The 18044-nt window shown below is 37.6% G+C and overlaps 1 protein-coding gene across 2 annotated transcripts in view; it reads right to left on the bottom strand.

The window, feature by feature from the left end:
- Positions 1-18044, bottom strand: part of yeats2 (YEATS domain containing 2) — a 48137-nt gene that overhangs the window by 8258 nt on the left and 21835 nt on the right. For both annotated transcript variants that reach the window (XM_077221900.1, XM_077221901.1), the window contains exons 13-21: positions 17609-17703; positions 15479-15661; positions 13619-13859; positions 11723-11884; positions 11420-11538; positions 10966-11103; positions 9522-9704; positions 3870-4206; positions 3130-3264 (exon numbers count right to left, since the gene is read on the bottom strand). In XM_077221900.1, the coding sequence (XP_077078015.1) occupies positions 3130-3264; positions 3870-4206; positions 9522-9704; positions 10966-11103; positions 11420-11538; positions 11723-11884; positions 13619-13859; positions 15479-15661; positions 17609-17703 (1593 nt within the window). The remainder of the gene's footprint in view (positions 1-3129; positions 3265-3869; positions 4207-9521; positions 9705-10965; positions 11104-11419; positions 11539-11722; positions 11885-13618; positions 13860-15478; positions 15662-17608; positions 17704-18044) is intronic.

Below are 18044 nucleotides of genomic sequence, written 5' to 3'. Positions count from 1 at the left end.
TCATCGGCAGCTTTGGATATTTATTTATTTATAGTTTATTTTGGTAGGGACAGTGCACATATCTTCTCGAAGTAATCCCATGTCGTTATTATAGTGTTTATAGCCAAGGCTGATTCGCAACACCTGTCCCAAGAAGGGCTTTTTATATTAAATATTACAATAGATTGGATAAATGAAAACAACAACAACAAAAAAACAGTAATTACATTAAAAGGTCCAAAAACCAAACAGTACAAATAACACATGTTTTGATAAAAGCATCTGCTAAATGCATTAATGTAAAAATGTAAATCTGGGGTAATCTGCTTTTAGGTACTTTAATTCCTACAAAGGCTACAAAAATTGCTTCGTATTTTTCTGATCATGGGAGACCAGCAGCAACATGATGTGCAGCCTTAAAAGGATAGTTCACCCAAAAATGACAATTCTGTCAGTAATTACTCACCCTCATGTTGTTCCAACCCCGTAAGACTTTCGTTCATCTTCCGAACACAAATTAACATATTTTTGATTAAATCTGAGAGCTGGATCACTCCTTCATAGGCTGCAAGGTAATTTCATCTGCCAGCCCAGAAAAGACATCGTTAAAATAGTCCAAGAGACTACAGTGGCTCAACCTCAAGTTCATCTAGCGACTAGAATACTTTTTGTGCGCAAAAAACCCCCAAAAATAACGACTATATTCAACTATTAATTTTCTTCTGTGTGGTCCTCTGACGTGAGTTCACGAGAGCGCCACAACGCATGCGTGAGAACTGAGAAGATGACGCTCACGATCATTTGATGGGAAAGTGTGAAAGGTAAGCCATTCATTTTGCGGCATTGGTGTGCACTTTTACGTTTTCTCGTTGGTTTCTCACGATTCGGACATCCAGGAAATGCACACTTTAGAACCATTTTAAACACTACATCGAGAACCATCTGCGTCTTCTTCTCAGTTCTCGCGCATGCATCGTGGCGCTCTCGTGAACTCACGTCAGAGGACCACACAGAAGACATTTAATAGTTGAATATAGTCGTTATTTTTGTTTTTTTGCGCACAAAAAGTATTCTAGTCACTAGATAAATTTAAAGTTGAGCCACTGTAGTCTCTTGGACTATTTTAACAATGTCTTTAATAACTTTTCTGGGCTGGCAAATGAAATTACCTTGCAGCCTATGAAGGAATGAGCCAGCTCTCAGATTTAATCAAAATATGTTAATTTGTGTTCCAAAGATGAACGAAAGTCTTACAGGGTTGGAACAACATGAGGGTGAGTAATTACTGACAGAATTATAATTTTCGGGGTGAACTAACCCAAGCTTTTAAATGTTGTTTATATGTCTATGTGGTGTTTTTAAAATGCTTTCAGAAATTCATCAGTCAACACTGTATTTTCTCCTTAAAAAACTGCAGTGAACCAAAGACAGTCTCAAAAACGCTGTTTGAAATTACTGGTGTTTCTCACGTCACAAACTACCTCGTAACCAATCAAGTCAATGTGCGGGCATGCTTTAGCATATCACTAACTATGAACGCCCTGAAGCAGTGGAGTCTGAAGAGAAGCCAGGTTATCCCGGTATATTTTTCTGTTGATATGAAAAATCAGGAACATTTAGCAATATAGCGGGTGAATTATGTATTGATGTATATTACAATGTTATGATGAACTATATGCCTTTCTCCACTGAAGTTCTGAGTTGTTCAAAGCGTTTCTAAGGACACTGATTTTTAGAAGGCAGCTGTCTGACTCTGAGATGGCGAACGGGAACATGGTTTATGTAACATTACCAATACATTATTAGCTGTTTGAGAATGTAGTCAAGCCAAAGCTAATCATATTAATTACAGTTATGTGTCCGATGTTTTAGAGAGTGATACATAAAATGCATTACCATTCTGATTTTGCATTACCATTTTAGGCAAGCCTGTATGAGTGAGTGTAGGTGGGGCTCGTTTGCATATTCATTGATCCACATATACTACATGAAGCAAGGGTGTATTTACGTTCAAGCTATTTAAGGCCTGAATTAAAAAAAATCCACAGGAAAAACATTTAAATATGCCATTTTGGTGATCAAAGATGAGTTTTAAGGGATACAATTATTGACCACAGGGGGACTTTAGTAACTAGATTGGGTGACTGGACTATATAAAGTACTATATAACTAAATCTGTTGCATGGTGATGATGATATAGTGTCTATCAATAGATATTTTCCTATATCGTGGTATGTAATATATCCTCAGTGTAGGAAAATAAAGTGCATAATTAATGTATATTTAATTCATACAGTGAAGAATGTTTTATTTTTACATTTCATTATTCAATTTTCGTAGTATTTCTTACTTGAAACATCTTAAAATACACCTTTTACCAGGCTTATTTATTTGTATCTTTGTTTTATTGTGTTTTTAATTAATTAATTAAATAATTACTATATATTGTTATCTGGAAATATAATTTTTCATTTTGTGAAGTTACATTTTGTTCATATTGCCCACCCCTAGAGCTAATTTAGTAAAAACCATCATTCTGACATGACTAAGGTAGCATTAATGTGTTTTTTATGTCCTGATTCATACAGTTCCTGTTGTCCCTCATAAATGTTAAGAGCACTCAAGTCTGCCATTTCTCAATTACTGAATGCTGTAATCTCTCCTTTCTTTACTCATATCCCACTCTATCACTATGACAGCAGCTTGCATATTGTTACAGGAAATGGCCTGTCTCACTGCTCTGATGTACTGTATTCATTCAATGCAAAAAACTAAATTGAGGCAGCTTCTGCAGCCATGGTGCCGCACAGATCAATCTAAAACAAAGCAACCAGGTAGAGAGAGCGCAAAATGAGAAAATGAAAACCATATCTGACAGAAGAGTGTCTCTGGAGCTCTGTTCACCTATTACTGTCATCGCTGATGAATGCTAAACAAAAATTCATGTGATGAATCATGAATCGAACCTTCAATCTTTGGGTTGCCAGCATTGGGAAGAGAGCTTATGTGTCAAAGCAGTTAACTAGAGCATGAAGTTGAAAATAAATAATCTAACTTTACAATATTACACAGACTCACTGCCTTCAGGACTGTAGAGATCAGGAGTGTGAGTAAGGCTGTGTGAGTATAAGAGGAACAGGGTGCTGTTACCTTTGCCAACAGGCATCAAGATAGTCTGCAGCGCAGAGGACCCACTGCCCACACTCAGCTGCTTCAGCTGATTGGATGGGATGGTGAGAACTGTTTGCTGGGAACTGGACTGAGCTGGGTGCAACTTCAACATTCCTGCAAGTGAAGAGAATCATGGTGAACACAAAACGGTGACCAAAAAATGTAAAAAATAATCTGAAAAAAATATGTGCTCTAATGTGTTTTTTTTTTATATGTCAACCAATTTTAATTTTTCCATTCATTAATCATGATAAAGTTACTGTGACGTATGAAGTTATAAGACTTTGACCCCTAAGTCAGTGTTGAGAAAGATTTATTTCACTTCTGAAGCTAATAGTCAAGGCCATTCAGTCATCAGATTACATTTCATTTAATTACATTTGTGATCTGTGAGAGTCTGTGGGAGCTTTAGCGGTTTGCCATTCTAAAGGTGTTGATCATATTAGCGAAATTTTATGGGCAAAAAAGGTCTGTTCTCTATTGTCAATAATGCAGTGAGGTATGAAGGCCAGCTCACAAATCAGTCACTTTCAAACCAAGCAGCTTTCTGTTGGTCAATGCTGCAAATTTGCAACTTCAACCCATAACTAAATCTGTGTGGGGAAATCTTTTGTCCTTACACAAAATTCCAGATTATTTGGATTCCTGAACAATGGTAAATGTGACCGCACCCTAAGGACAAAATATATGGCAACTCTGGACAGCAAATGACTGGTTACCTGAGATGGCAGTAGCAGTTTTCCCACTGAAAGTTCCTCCCCCAATCAGTGGCGTTGCAGTGACCAATGAAGGGCTGGAGCTTTTGGACCCGCCCACTACAGTTGACCCCGCCCCCTTTGACAGACTGATAAGAGGCATGTTGACGGTCTTGGCAACTGTGACTACGGCCCCAGTGCCAGAGGCAGAACTCTTTGCTGTGTTGGCGGCAGAGCTAGCGCTCTTGGCAGCACTGATCACGGCAGCTTGATTGGCAGCTACAAGCACAGGGTGCTGCGGTGGTGCTTTAGCTGTCTGAGGTAATGGCTGAGAGGAGGATGCTCCACTGGCTTCTGCTGACTGTACAGGGAAAAACATTAGAGGGACTGTAGGTCAAAACTTTTTGACCCATGCACAACACAAGTTTCTATAATGTCAAAGAAACAGAATGATGATGATGACTAATGGCTCGTTTCCACTGAGCGGTACGGTACGGTACAGTACAGTATGGTTCGGTCGGTAAACCATGATCCGGCTAGCGTTTCCACCGGCAACAGTACCCTACTTGATCGACGTCATTTTCGCGCGAAAAGAAAGCGACATGGTAAACTAGGGATGCACCGATCCGATACTGACATTTTAGCTGGATCGATCGGGTATCGGGTAAGCCCCACAAAAGCCACAAAAACATTATAAAGCACCATAAAGTTTTCGTGCACTATATTACAAGTGTTCTGAAGCCATTATAGTATAATGTGAGATAGAAATGAACATTTAAGTAATTAAATTCAAGCTCACGTAAACTTTTCCCTCCGCTGCGGCTGTCAATCATTCTCCATTTAGCATTCAAACAGCGCGTCGCTTTCGGTTACGACAGTCAACATGATGAAACCCTCTCCAAGATGATTCAATGTTACTATTATTATACTTGATCTGTAGATAAAGGTCTATAGTTTCGCATAAAATGACTTTATCTTGCTGGACTGTATTGCTGTAACTTAATCATGTAACTTTCTACCGGGTGTCTGTTAAATCACAACCCTAGAGTAGAGTCAGAGCACTATAACTGTGCTTCACACGCACAGTAACTGAAATTTAAAACTGTTAAAAAAAAAGGCTCAATAAACTATTGCATTGATAGATACTGTAATACACTATGCATCAATATGTCTTTCGTTTGTGCTTTGAACTTTTCAATGCGGACTCGACGCACTGTGACTTCGTGTTGGTTAAAGCACATCATTCTGCGCTCGGGATGCGCATAAACGCTTTGTGCCGCACTGTATTGCAGCCTTTCATTTCATAATACAGTGACGCAATGAAAGATTATTAATAGCTTTTCTTGTTCTGTTCATCATATGTTGCAGCCCCATTAAACAGTTGTGCTATACATTCAAAACATGCCTCAATTGTATAGCAGCCCATAGCTATATATAAAATAATTTATCTTTTTGATTATTGTTATCTTGTTTTTCATGAATGTATTTTACAACAATACAAAGAGCAATGTGTAACGTTTTACCAGATTTAGTGCTACACTTATTGTCTCTCATTTGTTTTTTTCACTATATGTCCAGATTTTATGCAATTATTGTGGACTCATGTTTTTTCTAGACTAAATTTTACTGCTGAATTATGCACTAATCTAGTTTATAATAGCATTTTTGTCAAAGATTATGATCATGTATGATATGTATTAAGTAGATTGTGTTTAACACACAAAAGAGTGATTATCAGTTCAACACAAGGAGAGTTATATAAATTCTACTTGATTTAAAAAAAAAACTGTGTTGTATCGGATCGGCATTGGTATCGGTCAATACTCAGAATTTTTGGTATCGGATCGATCCTGAAAAAAGTGGTCCGACTCAGGCGAAGGACTCCCGAGGACGCGTAATTATAACTAAATGGAACCGTGCGTTCTTGAAAGCGTCACTCAGCTCGCTCTGCTACTCCGGTTATCTCTGTATGTACTATTCTGTACACAATAAAACAGAATGTGTTATAAAACACCACTCTGCCTCTTTTCGTTTTCATTTAAATAAATTTTAAACATTATAGACCTTATGTAGCCACGCCCCTTTTCAGCGCTGAGCTCGTTATCTTTTGATTTCCGGTCTGTATTTTCACAGCGATCTTGCATAGTTATGAATGAACGGCTCGTTTAAAAAAATTCCAAGGTCCATTTGTTAAGACATATGCTTTACAATGCTTATGATAAACATTACAATGCTCATGATAACTTTCGTTAACTCTACAATAAGTAAATCAACTTCACCAGCCAATTACTCCCGGACAGCGATGCCATAGAAATATACAGAGCGAACGCAAAAACGGAAGTTCAAAGACAATATTCCTAAGATGGCGGCGCCCTGGTTTCTCTGGTGCATAAGGTCTATAGGCACACAAATGTGGTTCAGGCAATGCGTAGGCCTATTGATTATTATTCACTGCATGTATAACGTTAGCCTATTTATAACAAAATGAAATATAAAACCCCTGCATCTTTTCGTTTACATTTTAATACTATTAACATATTCCAGGCAACATGTGCATTTGTACAAATTAGGGCTGAAACTAATCGATTTAATCGATTAAAATCAATTATTAAAATAGTTGTCAACTAATTTAGTCATCGATTAGTTGCTAAATAACTTTTATTTGCCGTAAGCGGCTCATTTCATAAATATTTTAAATCTGCGGTGACCAAAGTGTGGCAGTAATGAGCCACCGGAGGTTTTTACTCAGCGGCGGCAGTGGAGTAAGCTCGATGAAGATAAAACTAATCGAACAAATTAACCAACAAATATATAAATAAATAAATAAACGAATAAATAGATGTTCAGCTTCTCATCTGCGGTGATGCGTGTTGCAGTAGCGTCGTCATATCTGGCTAAAATATTTTTACATAATAACATATAGCCTATATAACACGCTCTTGCATGTTTATTTTTTAGCATTTTTGGGAGGAGTAAAATTTACATGTGGTTTCAACAACCAGATGCATTTACACTTGTCCAGTTTCGTCTGGAATGAGTCTCAGATCTCCTCCTGAAGCGGTTTGAGCGATCAGATTCAAATCCGTCTAGAATGCGTTTCGGAGGGCATTTATACCTGGTCTTTTCACGATCAGATAGCTATCTGATCTGAGAAAACAATGCTACTGTGTAAACAGCTTTGTTTACTAACTTCGGGACAGCCACACTAGATCTATTTTGTCTCGAGCATCAGGTTGCGCAATCAGTTCACTCGCAACATAAGTTATGGATTAAACTAGCGCTACCAAAGAAATTAAAACGGTGTTTACAAAGAGAAGCACTAAATATGCACTAAATATAAAGGCAGTTAATAACAGCAGCAGTAAAACATTTTTTTTTAGTCACTGTAGTCAGTGGTTTTCAGCGAATGCTTGTGCACTACTAAAGCATCATTTTTCCTGTCCTTTTAATCAAGCCTGTTAGCTTGCTGCGTACCTCCATTCCATTCTCTTTTTATAGCATTTGTCTATTATTAAGTTTTAATTGTTTTTCAAACGCAATCTACTGCGGCTCTGCTACGTTCACATGCTTGTTTTCAGTCTTTCTATCTTTAATTTATCAATATATTAAGGTTTAACATGTAAAAAATAAAGATTATATTAGTAAAACTCAATGTGTGGCTTTTGCACTTTTTAAAGTACACTTTTACACATAAATACCCTGATTGAGGTTTTTATTTAGTTATAATAAACAAACAATCAAATTAAATGTTCTAAAAACTTTTATCCGATTAATCGAAAAAATAATCGTCCGATTAATCGGTTATCAAAATAATCGTTAGTTGCAGCCCTAGTACAAATGTTAATACAATAAACAACATTGCAGTGATATTCTTGTAATAAAATAAAAATGACAAAACTCAACCCTATCTCTTTTTGTTAAATTTCAGTTTTATCAAAAATACCCATAATAAAAGTATAAGTAAAAGGTACAAGAAGGTACAAATTCAGTGCTAGTCTAACGTTACAACGGTAAAGTTAAATTGCCTAAATATATGAAACTTCACTTAGCCCTCAGCCAAAACGATTGGCCAGGGAACGAATTATAGATTCACAAGACCAAAGATTGCCTGTTAGGGCTACACAAGACGAATTGACACTACAGAGACATCAGAGTCAGCGGCAAATGTCAGAACGACTAGCCGAGGAAAGGCTGCTCCAGGCGGGCAACATGAGCGTCGCCCACCCGGTGATCGCCTGGAATGGATCTCATAGGATCAAATTATCATAAATCTTTATAAATAAACCACAGATTTGAGCTTTAAACGACAACATTCTCGCCTGAAAAACTCTTAAAACTACATTATGTGACACAATAACAGTAGTATTATTTTTTAACTGTATATTAAAAAAATGGCGCTTCTATTGTTGTCATTCCCCTTGTAGCACGCGCAAGTGACGATACTCTGTCAACCAATCAACATTCTGCAGTGAGTCTAGCTCCACCCTTTAGTACCGTACCACTGTGCCAGGTACCCCAACGAAAGGGTACCAAAAAAGTGGTACGGTTCGGCATTTGGTACCATTCACAACTTTTGACAGTGGAAACGCAAATAATTGTGTACCGTACCGCTCAGTGGAAACGAGCCATAAGCTACCTAATACTAGGGCTGGGTAAAAAATATAGATTTCTCAATATTAATCAAATCTCATTTTTACGAACCAATGTCGATTCTTAAATCTCAAGAATCGATTAGTCATCCTGTTTTTATTTGATGAATGAATGGAACATTGTAGCACGCATCCCATCCAATAAATCGCAATAATCTTTGTGCTTTGTTACTATTGATATGAAATAAAGTCTCAAATTTCAAATTACATCCATTTTATTACTAAATTCAAAACATAAATACCGTTTTGGCGCTGTGGCGTGAGATCGCTCTGGCGTGTGCAGCTCAGTTCAAGAGAAGCAGCAGTGCGATAATACCAGTTACATTGTGAAATAAACATGAGAAGACTGTAATATGCATCTAAAAGTGAGTTAAAAGATAGAGAACTTAGCGAAATCCGTATCATGTCACATGAAATCGCTCAATCAGTGTTTCAACCGTGGAAAGACGGCAGTTAAACAACTTGTAAACAATGTCATGTCACATTTACCTCAGAAAAAAACATATGTGACCATAAACTCATCAGTTAGCTAGAAAAACTAACTCTAGATAGGAGAATTTTGCTAAATATATGCACCCTATTATATATCCATTATAATTTTTAATGTTCTTCAATATTTAATGCATGTTTGAATAAATCATGACAGCCACCATTAAAATGTTTATAATTCATAATACTTTCTTATTATAAAATAAATAAAGGTGTAATTTAAGTGTTTGTATAGCTACAAATCAGTTAATTTTTACCTTCAATATTATAGTAGGCTAATGAACTGACTCCATAGTTTAGCCTACAGCATTTGTTAAGAGATTTGTTTTCCTTGAGAAAATTTGCCATGTATTGTACCTTATATCCGAAACAATCAATATTGAATCGAAATCTAATCGAATTGCAAGCCGGTGAATCAAAATCGATCGAATTGTGAAATTTGTGTCAATACCCAGCCCTACCTAATACGTACGTCAATTCTCGAGTCAATGTGTCACGCCTTGTCAGACAATGTAGAAAAAAAAGATACATCTCTTACCTGTTGAGAGGTTGGCGTGGAACTGGGTGTTGTTGGGGTGGAGCTTGTGGCAGTAATGACACCTCCCGTCATTCTCAGGGTTGTTGTGCCTGGTTTGTTCAGGTGACTTGCTGCAGCAGCTGTTACCATCTTCACTGAGCCATCTGACAGCTTCACCTGAGAGCCTTGAGACCCACCCACCACCTGTCAATCAAACATTAATAGAAAGAAGTTGAAAAAACCCATATATATGTAATGCATTTAGTTTTAATGCTTTCAGGTCATAAAAACTAGTCCCTCCCAACATTTTTCTTGTTTAATTTTTAAAACATATCATTACAGAACTGAAATAGATTTTTAGTACCATTTCCTTTTATTTGATTTAATTTATCTATTCATACATTCTGTATATAAACCGAAATGTTGTTGGCAATTATGTACTTTAATATTCATTTAGTCTCACCTGTGCTGAAGGGAATAACGAGAATTCTAATAAAAAAAATGATGAGCAGAAATCATGGTGCCCTGTGTGCTACACTTCATGATGAGAATAATGAGGGTGTGATTTTAATGGATAATTAACAAGAAGAAAGGTAGTAAGAGAAGGAAGGAAGGAAAAGATGTGCATGAGCGTGTGTTCACAGGTTGAATTACAGCTCAAATGTCAGCTGCAGGCATAGGCTACTCATTAGCCTCTATCTGATAATCAGGACACACACACACACACACACACACACAGGAAGGGCTCTAGAGAGTGTGAGCTTTTCAGAAGAGGCGTTGTGTAACACTAATGAAAGTGCAGCAAGTGGAAAAAAAGAAAAGAGATAAAGAAAGATCAATGAGATGGAGAGAGAGCAAGAAAGCGATGATGGAGAGGGAGGAAATAATGGCACACTCCTGAACACTTTTGCTTTTACACAGTAGCTAAACTGATCCCACTCCTTCTGAGTCACTGTGAGTGTGCGTGTTTTAACATTTTATTTCTTTATTTTATTGAAGCTAACTATGACTGTTTTAGCAAGGGAAATTAATGCGCTGTTGAATCCATCTCAGTGTTTTCTGCATCGCTATCTACAGAACCACACCAAAAAGAAATGATATTTTCCAGGAATTGGGAGCTTGCATGTTGAATCTAATTAAAAGTTAAATTGGGTCAGGTACTGCGAAAAAAAAGACAAAACATCTTTCAACTACATTATCTTGCATGTAAAAACAACCTACAGCAAAACCTAAACACCTGTCTATTTCAATCCAATATACTCCATCTATATAATAAATAAAAAAACTTGAATATAAATTATTATATATAATAAAATAAATTATATAATAATAATGTTGACACTTATAATAATTATTGTAATATACATTAAATAACATATTACATTACATATTCCTGAAGCTAAACAACTACATAAAGTAGACGAGGAAATTTTGTGTTATTAAATCCTTTTTCTTTGTTACACACCTGAGCCAAAATGGCTGCCTTCTGTCCTGCTGTGACTCGAATGGCCTGCTGAGTACTGGAAGCAGGACTGGATGCCACATGACCACCACCAGAGCTCTGTTTCCCAGAGCCCCCTGGCTGGCCAACCAAAAACGTGCCCTGGAAAGATCAATAGTGACTTTGTCAACGTAACACAAACTGACAGGGAAAGGCTTTTGAAATGTGTGTGTATATGAGTCTTTGACTAGACACTGTTTTGGACAACAAGAGCACCCACTGAGCTAAACACATTAAATAAAGGTTATTTAGAGTATATATAGCATATGCAAGAGTTACTGCGTGAACAAAGTGATAGTACACGTTCAAACTATAGTTGTTTAAATTGAACTAAACCGTTTGAGTATATCAGGATCCATTCCACAGACTTAGTGTGTAAAAATCTTTATTTTAAACAGTTTACAACAAAAACTATTACCTGTGGAGTCTGTTTAAGGATGTAAGAAGTGTAGGATAAATTGGAAGGCAGGCTGCCAGTCCCCGAGGAACCACTGGAGGAATGTGACCCTCCAGAACCAGAACTTTGAGACTGCTGGCCTACAGAGACAAAAAATGAAATGAATTAAAACAACAGTTGTAAACAGGTCTCAAGGTGTTTCCCTCGTCTACTTGTGATTCGATCAATCAAAATACATCTTAATACCAGATGTAAACAGGCCCAGAGAGACAATGATAGTTCCCAAATCCTATGATACATGTAGCGTGTCAGTGTATGTCTGACCTGCGCTGTGTGAGGCTCTCAGAATGGCTCCCTGTGGGATCAGTAGCAGTTTGCCTTTGCCCGATGGGTTCTTGCTGTTGGTGGTCAGGTAGAGTTTGGTGCCTGGAGGCAGATTAGCCAGGTTTGCCAAGTTATTTGCTGGCAGCTGGAGGGTAGCCATTACTGAAAAATAAAAATAAACACAAATCACCAAAAGTTTCAGTGAATATCAACTTGACCTTTTGTTCACTGAAAGCAACTGTATGGCTCTGAACCGTATTAACTATTTTCATGTTTTTTTTATCCTTGAAAGCACAAGGCGGCTATAGGTTTACCACTGTATGGGAAAAAGCAGCATGAACTACTATTCAAAAGTTTGGGGTCAGATTTTCTTTGGAAAGAAATTAATACTTTTATTCAGCATGGATGCGTTCAATTGATCAATAGTGACAGTTTTTTTTATAAATATATTAAAGTAGAAAATAGTTATTTTAAATTGATCCATCAGTTATTTTTGATTGAATAAATGTAGTATTGGTGAGAATAAAAAATGTCATTAAAAAAATAATGGTAGTGTACTTAATTTTCACTCTTTTGTGCTTCATGAAAGAAAAGTGTTATACAAGTTCGGCACAAAATAAGAGACGAGTAAATTAATTATTAATATTATTAATATTTATTTCATTTTTTATTGCTGATCTGTCCCTTTAAAATCTGTCCCTTTTGTGTTTTAAAATGAATCAAACTAAATCCTGTTTCCACCTGTGGCAGCAGGGAGATACAAGCGTCTGACTGAGTAATGGCGATTCCTAAAGGCAGGAACACACCGAGATGAAGCCGACGAACTAGCGCTGATGAAAGCCGACTGTGTTGTCGCCTCGCGTCGGGGTAAAAAGCTGTACTTGAACACACCGAGAGAACTACAGCCAACTGTTAGCTAGAATGCGCGTTCTGCGCCTACGTGTAATTGAGACAACTGTCTACTTCTGCAGATATATTCATCTATATTCGACATTAAAAAGAGAAACCGACGCTGCAGGCTGCAGATAACGTTACACAAACCATAAACAAAGCAGTGCGTGTGTGCTTACCGTTTTGAATATCAATCCTGTTAAACACTTTCTTTATTCCACTCCACTCATGTTAATATTTAAATATTTGCCAAGGAACACTCATGTAAGATGACGTAACATAGCCAATCAGAGTTCTCTCTCTCACCGACGGCCCGACGCCGATTCAACATGTCGAATCGGCTGTTACAAAGCCGACGAGAACCAATTTCAGCCGACGGTGCGGAACACACTGAGAAAACTTAGTCAGCCGACGCACAAAAACTGCCTGACGGCCGACCGTCGGCTTGGTGTGTTCCTGCCTTAATGGTTTAGTCAGCTCTGCAGTACAGCCACACTTAGATTAGCCCTGTGATATTTCCCTTTCAGCACAACATCTGCTGAACAGCCTGACAAACACTTCTCTAAACACACAAACAGATGCATTCACACACTATTCTGAACATCTTAATTAGCATCCCTGGCAAGACAAATGCTTTCTGAACATTGTACACATATATACACTTTACCTTCTAAAACTGACGAAATTTAACATACACAATTTTATTTTACAATTCATACATGGATTCATGCATCTGAACAAATCAGCAACTGGTTCAGCAAATAATTACAAACCAGTTCTGATTTGTTGAGATTATAGCTTTGTGCAGTGTATCATTTTCAGTGAGGACAAAAAACAACCTAATGCTGACAACTTGTCACGTCACCCTTAGTTAAGAATAGTTCATTAATTCATTTTGACTTGTTTAAAAGAAAGACATAGCATAGTAGAGAGCAATTGAACTATATGGGTTACTTTATGGCATGATGAGGGTCAAGAGAAAAAAAAAAGTGTATGAACTCTGACCTCCACTTTTGCCACTTCCTCCAGACCCACTTGCTGCCTTTGTACCAGCATGCACCTGCTGTCCCACAATGCCGCTCGCACCGCTACCTCCTCCACTGACGATTGCCTTAGCGACGCCCTGTGCTACCACTTGCTTTTGGCCTACCACCTTGGACACAGAGGGGCTGGACTTAGCAACCAATATCTGCCCACTGCTCATCGAGACCTGTTTGACGGCAGAGCAGAGTGGAATCCCCAACACCTACACAAACAAACAAACAAACACACACACACACACACACACACACACACACACACACACACACACACACACACACACACACACACACACACAGAGTTATGCACTTTTAAAAAAGTATCTCAAAACACATTTGTTCGCTGGGGCCTTTCCTTGATTTATTTTATTGTTGTATTTTGTTTTATTGTCTTATTTCTATTATGCGTATATGTTTTTCTTTTCTGTGAATGCACGTACGCATTTCTCTTCTGTAAAGCACTTTGTAAACAGTTTTTAAAAGGTGCCATTACTTAAAGTTTTAATTACAATAAAAGTAAGACTTTTGGTCACTTTTTGGTTACTCAACATCTTTCCTCTGCTCTTAATTTCTTTAAATAATTTGTAATTAAAAAATAAGTATACTACCGTTTAAAAGTTTGGGGTCAGTAAGAATTTTTTGAATTTTTCAAATAAGTCTCTTATGCTTACCAAGACTACATTCATCGGATCAAAAGAAAAGGAGTGACATTGTGAAATATTATTAAAGAACATTATTTATTTGAAATAGAAATCTTTTGGTCCGGAGTCTTGGGGCCAAAAAAAAAATTTGTCAATAAATTTAGTCCTGGTCAGCTTAGCGTTTACATTGGCATTTTAACACAAAACCTAAAAAACACATTTTGTGACGGGACGGCGTACATCCAAAACAATGCTGTGTGCTGGGATAAATGGGCTCGCTGCATATGCGTACATATGATGGTATATGATGGAGCTGAGAACTCGTGAAGAGCTTATAGAATGTGTAAAGGAATCAAAACAGCGGCAGGAATCCCTCCATCACACACACAAACGAAGACCAGACCAAAACCCATCTTTTCAGCGGTCTCGGTCGGCTTGTTTGGTGAACACAAGGGTTTGGATGGCAGCGTTCACACTTAATCAAATGAACTGCACTGATAGAGCAATCGCACCAGGGTTTGTTTTAATCAAACCAAACATACCAAGTGTGAACACACCCTTATATGGGCCATATCGAGGAAATGCATCTTTAACAAATTATATTGTTTATAGAGATCATATAGAAAATGGCCTGACTTTAAACCTTGAGATCTGTGGAGTAAAATAAAAAATATGGAATAAAAAAATAAATGTGCTTAAGCCTCTATTGTAGAGTCAGAACTAAGATGTATTTTTTGCGCAGAGTGGCGCATTGTAGATGGACAGTCTCTAAACAGGAGCAGCTTTGACTCTCAAGTGCTAAAAAAAGCCTGCAGTAAAGAGACGAGTAGGACGTCCAAAGAGACACAATGACCTGAGATATGTTTAGACCGCATGACCACAGCGCACTCCAGTTTTCAAAAGCTCTCTCAGACAGGACGGGCAGCATTGAACAAGGGATGGAACTATAGAAAGACTTCAGTTTTGTATGGAACTAGCTAGACATCAATTTTGGATATTATATGTGGACCGAAACAATCATTGAGCTTTGATGCTCAAATGTTTTCAGCCATGAACTACAGCCAAAGAACTGAAAGATATGATATTGGTTTCGTGACTTAAGAGTCAAATAACTATGAAACATAAATAAGCATAATGAACAGTAACATACTGGTAAAAACAAAACAAAAAGAATACATAGAAACCTTGCTGGGTGTGGCCCCTCCTCCAGCCCCCGCCCCGCTCTGTTTCTGCGGTGACATGGCTATCATGTGACCGCCCTTCACAGTCACATACTGTTGTTGCTGCTGGGATGTTGCCGTGGAGATCACCTGTTGCTGTGGTGACGGCTGGGTGGGCACCTCTCCTGGTTCTTGCTTGATTATAACCTTAAGACAAACAGACAGAGACATTTTATTACTCTTTGCGTGACGTAGTACAGCGAGATGTGCACTGAAAAACCATCAGTTTGATTCACGGTTCAATTTGAAGATATTTTCAGAGATATTGGATGTGAGATCAAATCCAAAGTTAATTAAGTGATTCTCACATTCCCTTAGGTAAGATAAACACACACTTCTCTGAGGGAGAGACTGAACACTGAGATGAACTCGGTGAACTTGTGCGAGATTCACCTCTCCTGCCAGTAGCAGTAGCACACTTACACAAACACACATCATCACTGTCATAGTGCTCTTATATACAACAGTAACAACACTCTAAATATTAATTTAAATCCAAATTCTGTTCCTTCAGGAAAGTACAGTGCAAAATAAAATAAAAAATTGCACACCTATTCATTCTTTATATAATTATTACTATTTTTATCACTTAAGACTAAGTGCTAAGACTATTAAATATAACACAATTGGAATTATGGGAATTATAAAGTGATCAAAAAAGTTAAGCAATTTTATCTTTTTAGTCACCCTGACTAGACTGACTAGATTCCAGTTATGTACACAGTTCATTCTCTTAACAAATTTATGGAGGGCATTCTGGGATGCTTTTTAAACACTATTAAAGAAATTCACATGTATCATAGACATATGATAGTTTTATTCCTTCACTTTGTCATTTAAAGAAAAAAAAATAGTTTACGAAATTCATAGGCACAATTTATAATTACAAAACTTTCTTCAAGCATTTAAGCTTCTGACTAAAAGTAAATTAATTAATTTAAAAAATAAAAAAATTCAGTCAAGTACACTATTGTTCCAAAGTTTGGTGTCAGTAAGATGTTTTTTTAAAAGAAGATAATACTTTTATTCAGCAAGGAGGCATTAAATTGATCACAAGTGTCAGTAAAGTGAGTGAGTGAGTGAGTGAGTGAGTGAGTGAGTGAGTGAGTGAGTGAGTGAGTGAGTGAGTGAGTGAGTGAGTGAGTGAGTGAGAAAGTGAGTGAGTTAGTGTGAGCATCACGCCACAGAAAGATGTCCCATTTTAAACCCTAACACACACACACACACACACACACACACACACACACACACACACACACACACACACACACACACACACACACACACACACACACACACACACGCGCACACACACACACACACACACACAGCTGCTGCAGACCGCTTACTGCACCACCAGGCAGTACCTATTAATAACTACTGGTGTTAATTTAGCCTGCAGGGTCCAGAAAACACTGAGACAGCCTCAGAGAGTAACCCAGATAGAGAGAGAGAAAGATCATTACCTAATTTCAGTGTGTTTCTCATCAGTTCAACAGAAGGACAGACAACCTATTAAAGCTTTAAGTGTCGGTATGATTCAGGCAAATACTATCTTTTCACTTTGTAAATAACAGCAGAGCCCATATTAGTATAGCTCTAAAGCACAATGACAGAAAAATGATTTCCTATATAGGAGTGCCTTCCTCTTACAAGCTCCATTACAGCTCTCTCTGACCACAAATGGACTGATTCATCTTGCCAATCTGCCTGAAGGGGAACTGATTGTGCCACATTGTTTTCAAATGCCTACATCTGTATTTTTCAATTATAGTTCATTTCAATCACAATACCCACATAATTTCTTCTGATATTCTATTCTCATCCACCCACCCTCCACTTCAGTTGCCTTGTAGAAGCAAGAGAGAGATGCTCACCACTATGCATGGTAATATAAATCAAGCCACTTTCAGATAATGAAATAAAAGACTGCTAAAGGGAAGCCAAAAAAAATCAGAGTAGGTAAATTCTTCTTTAGGAGTCCTAACCCACACAGCTGGACTTTAGCAGTAAGACCCTAAACTGAAATCAAAGCAGGGTTGCATTGAATAAATCCATACACTATGAGAGAAACACATATACTTTCAGTCTCACCTTGACGCCAGAGGACAGGAAGCTGCTGGTGTGAACTTTAGGAGCAGGTGATCGAGCACCATGGGCTGTGCTGCTCTGCTTGGCTGACGGACTGCCTAGGATAAACATATGGATTCAGCAGATATAACAAATAGATATGACACTTCATCTGATAAACAACCCATGCCTAATGGAAGTATGTGTTGAAGTCACAATATATCAGAAGTAGCGGAAGTAACAATCTTTTCTTCTGTATTGTGACGTACATCTGAGTAAAATGGATTTTTGAAAACAAACATTATTAGGGGAGGCACTTGGATGGAGGCAAAAGCTTAAAGTCGATATGACACAAAAGATGAGATAGTCTTTTCTTCACATGAAACAGGTTTACAAGAAAAAATTTAGGGCAGGACTTGATTTTGTTCATTAGAATTTATTAGATTGTTGTGGTTTGCTA

Source organism: Siphateles boraxobius, unplaced genomic scaffold (genome assembly GCF_051911475.1).
Source record: "Siphateles boraxobius isolate OS27281-9 unplaced genomic scaffold, OSU_SipBor_1 86, whole genome shotgun sequence".
NCBI lineage: Eukaryota > Metazoa > Chordata > Actinopteri > Cypriniformes > Leuciscidae > Siphateles > Siphateles boraxobius.
Note: the sequence above shows the minus strand (reverse complement) of the source record. Positions and strands in the feature narration are given on the sequence as shown.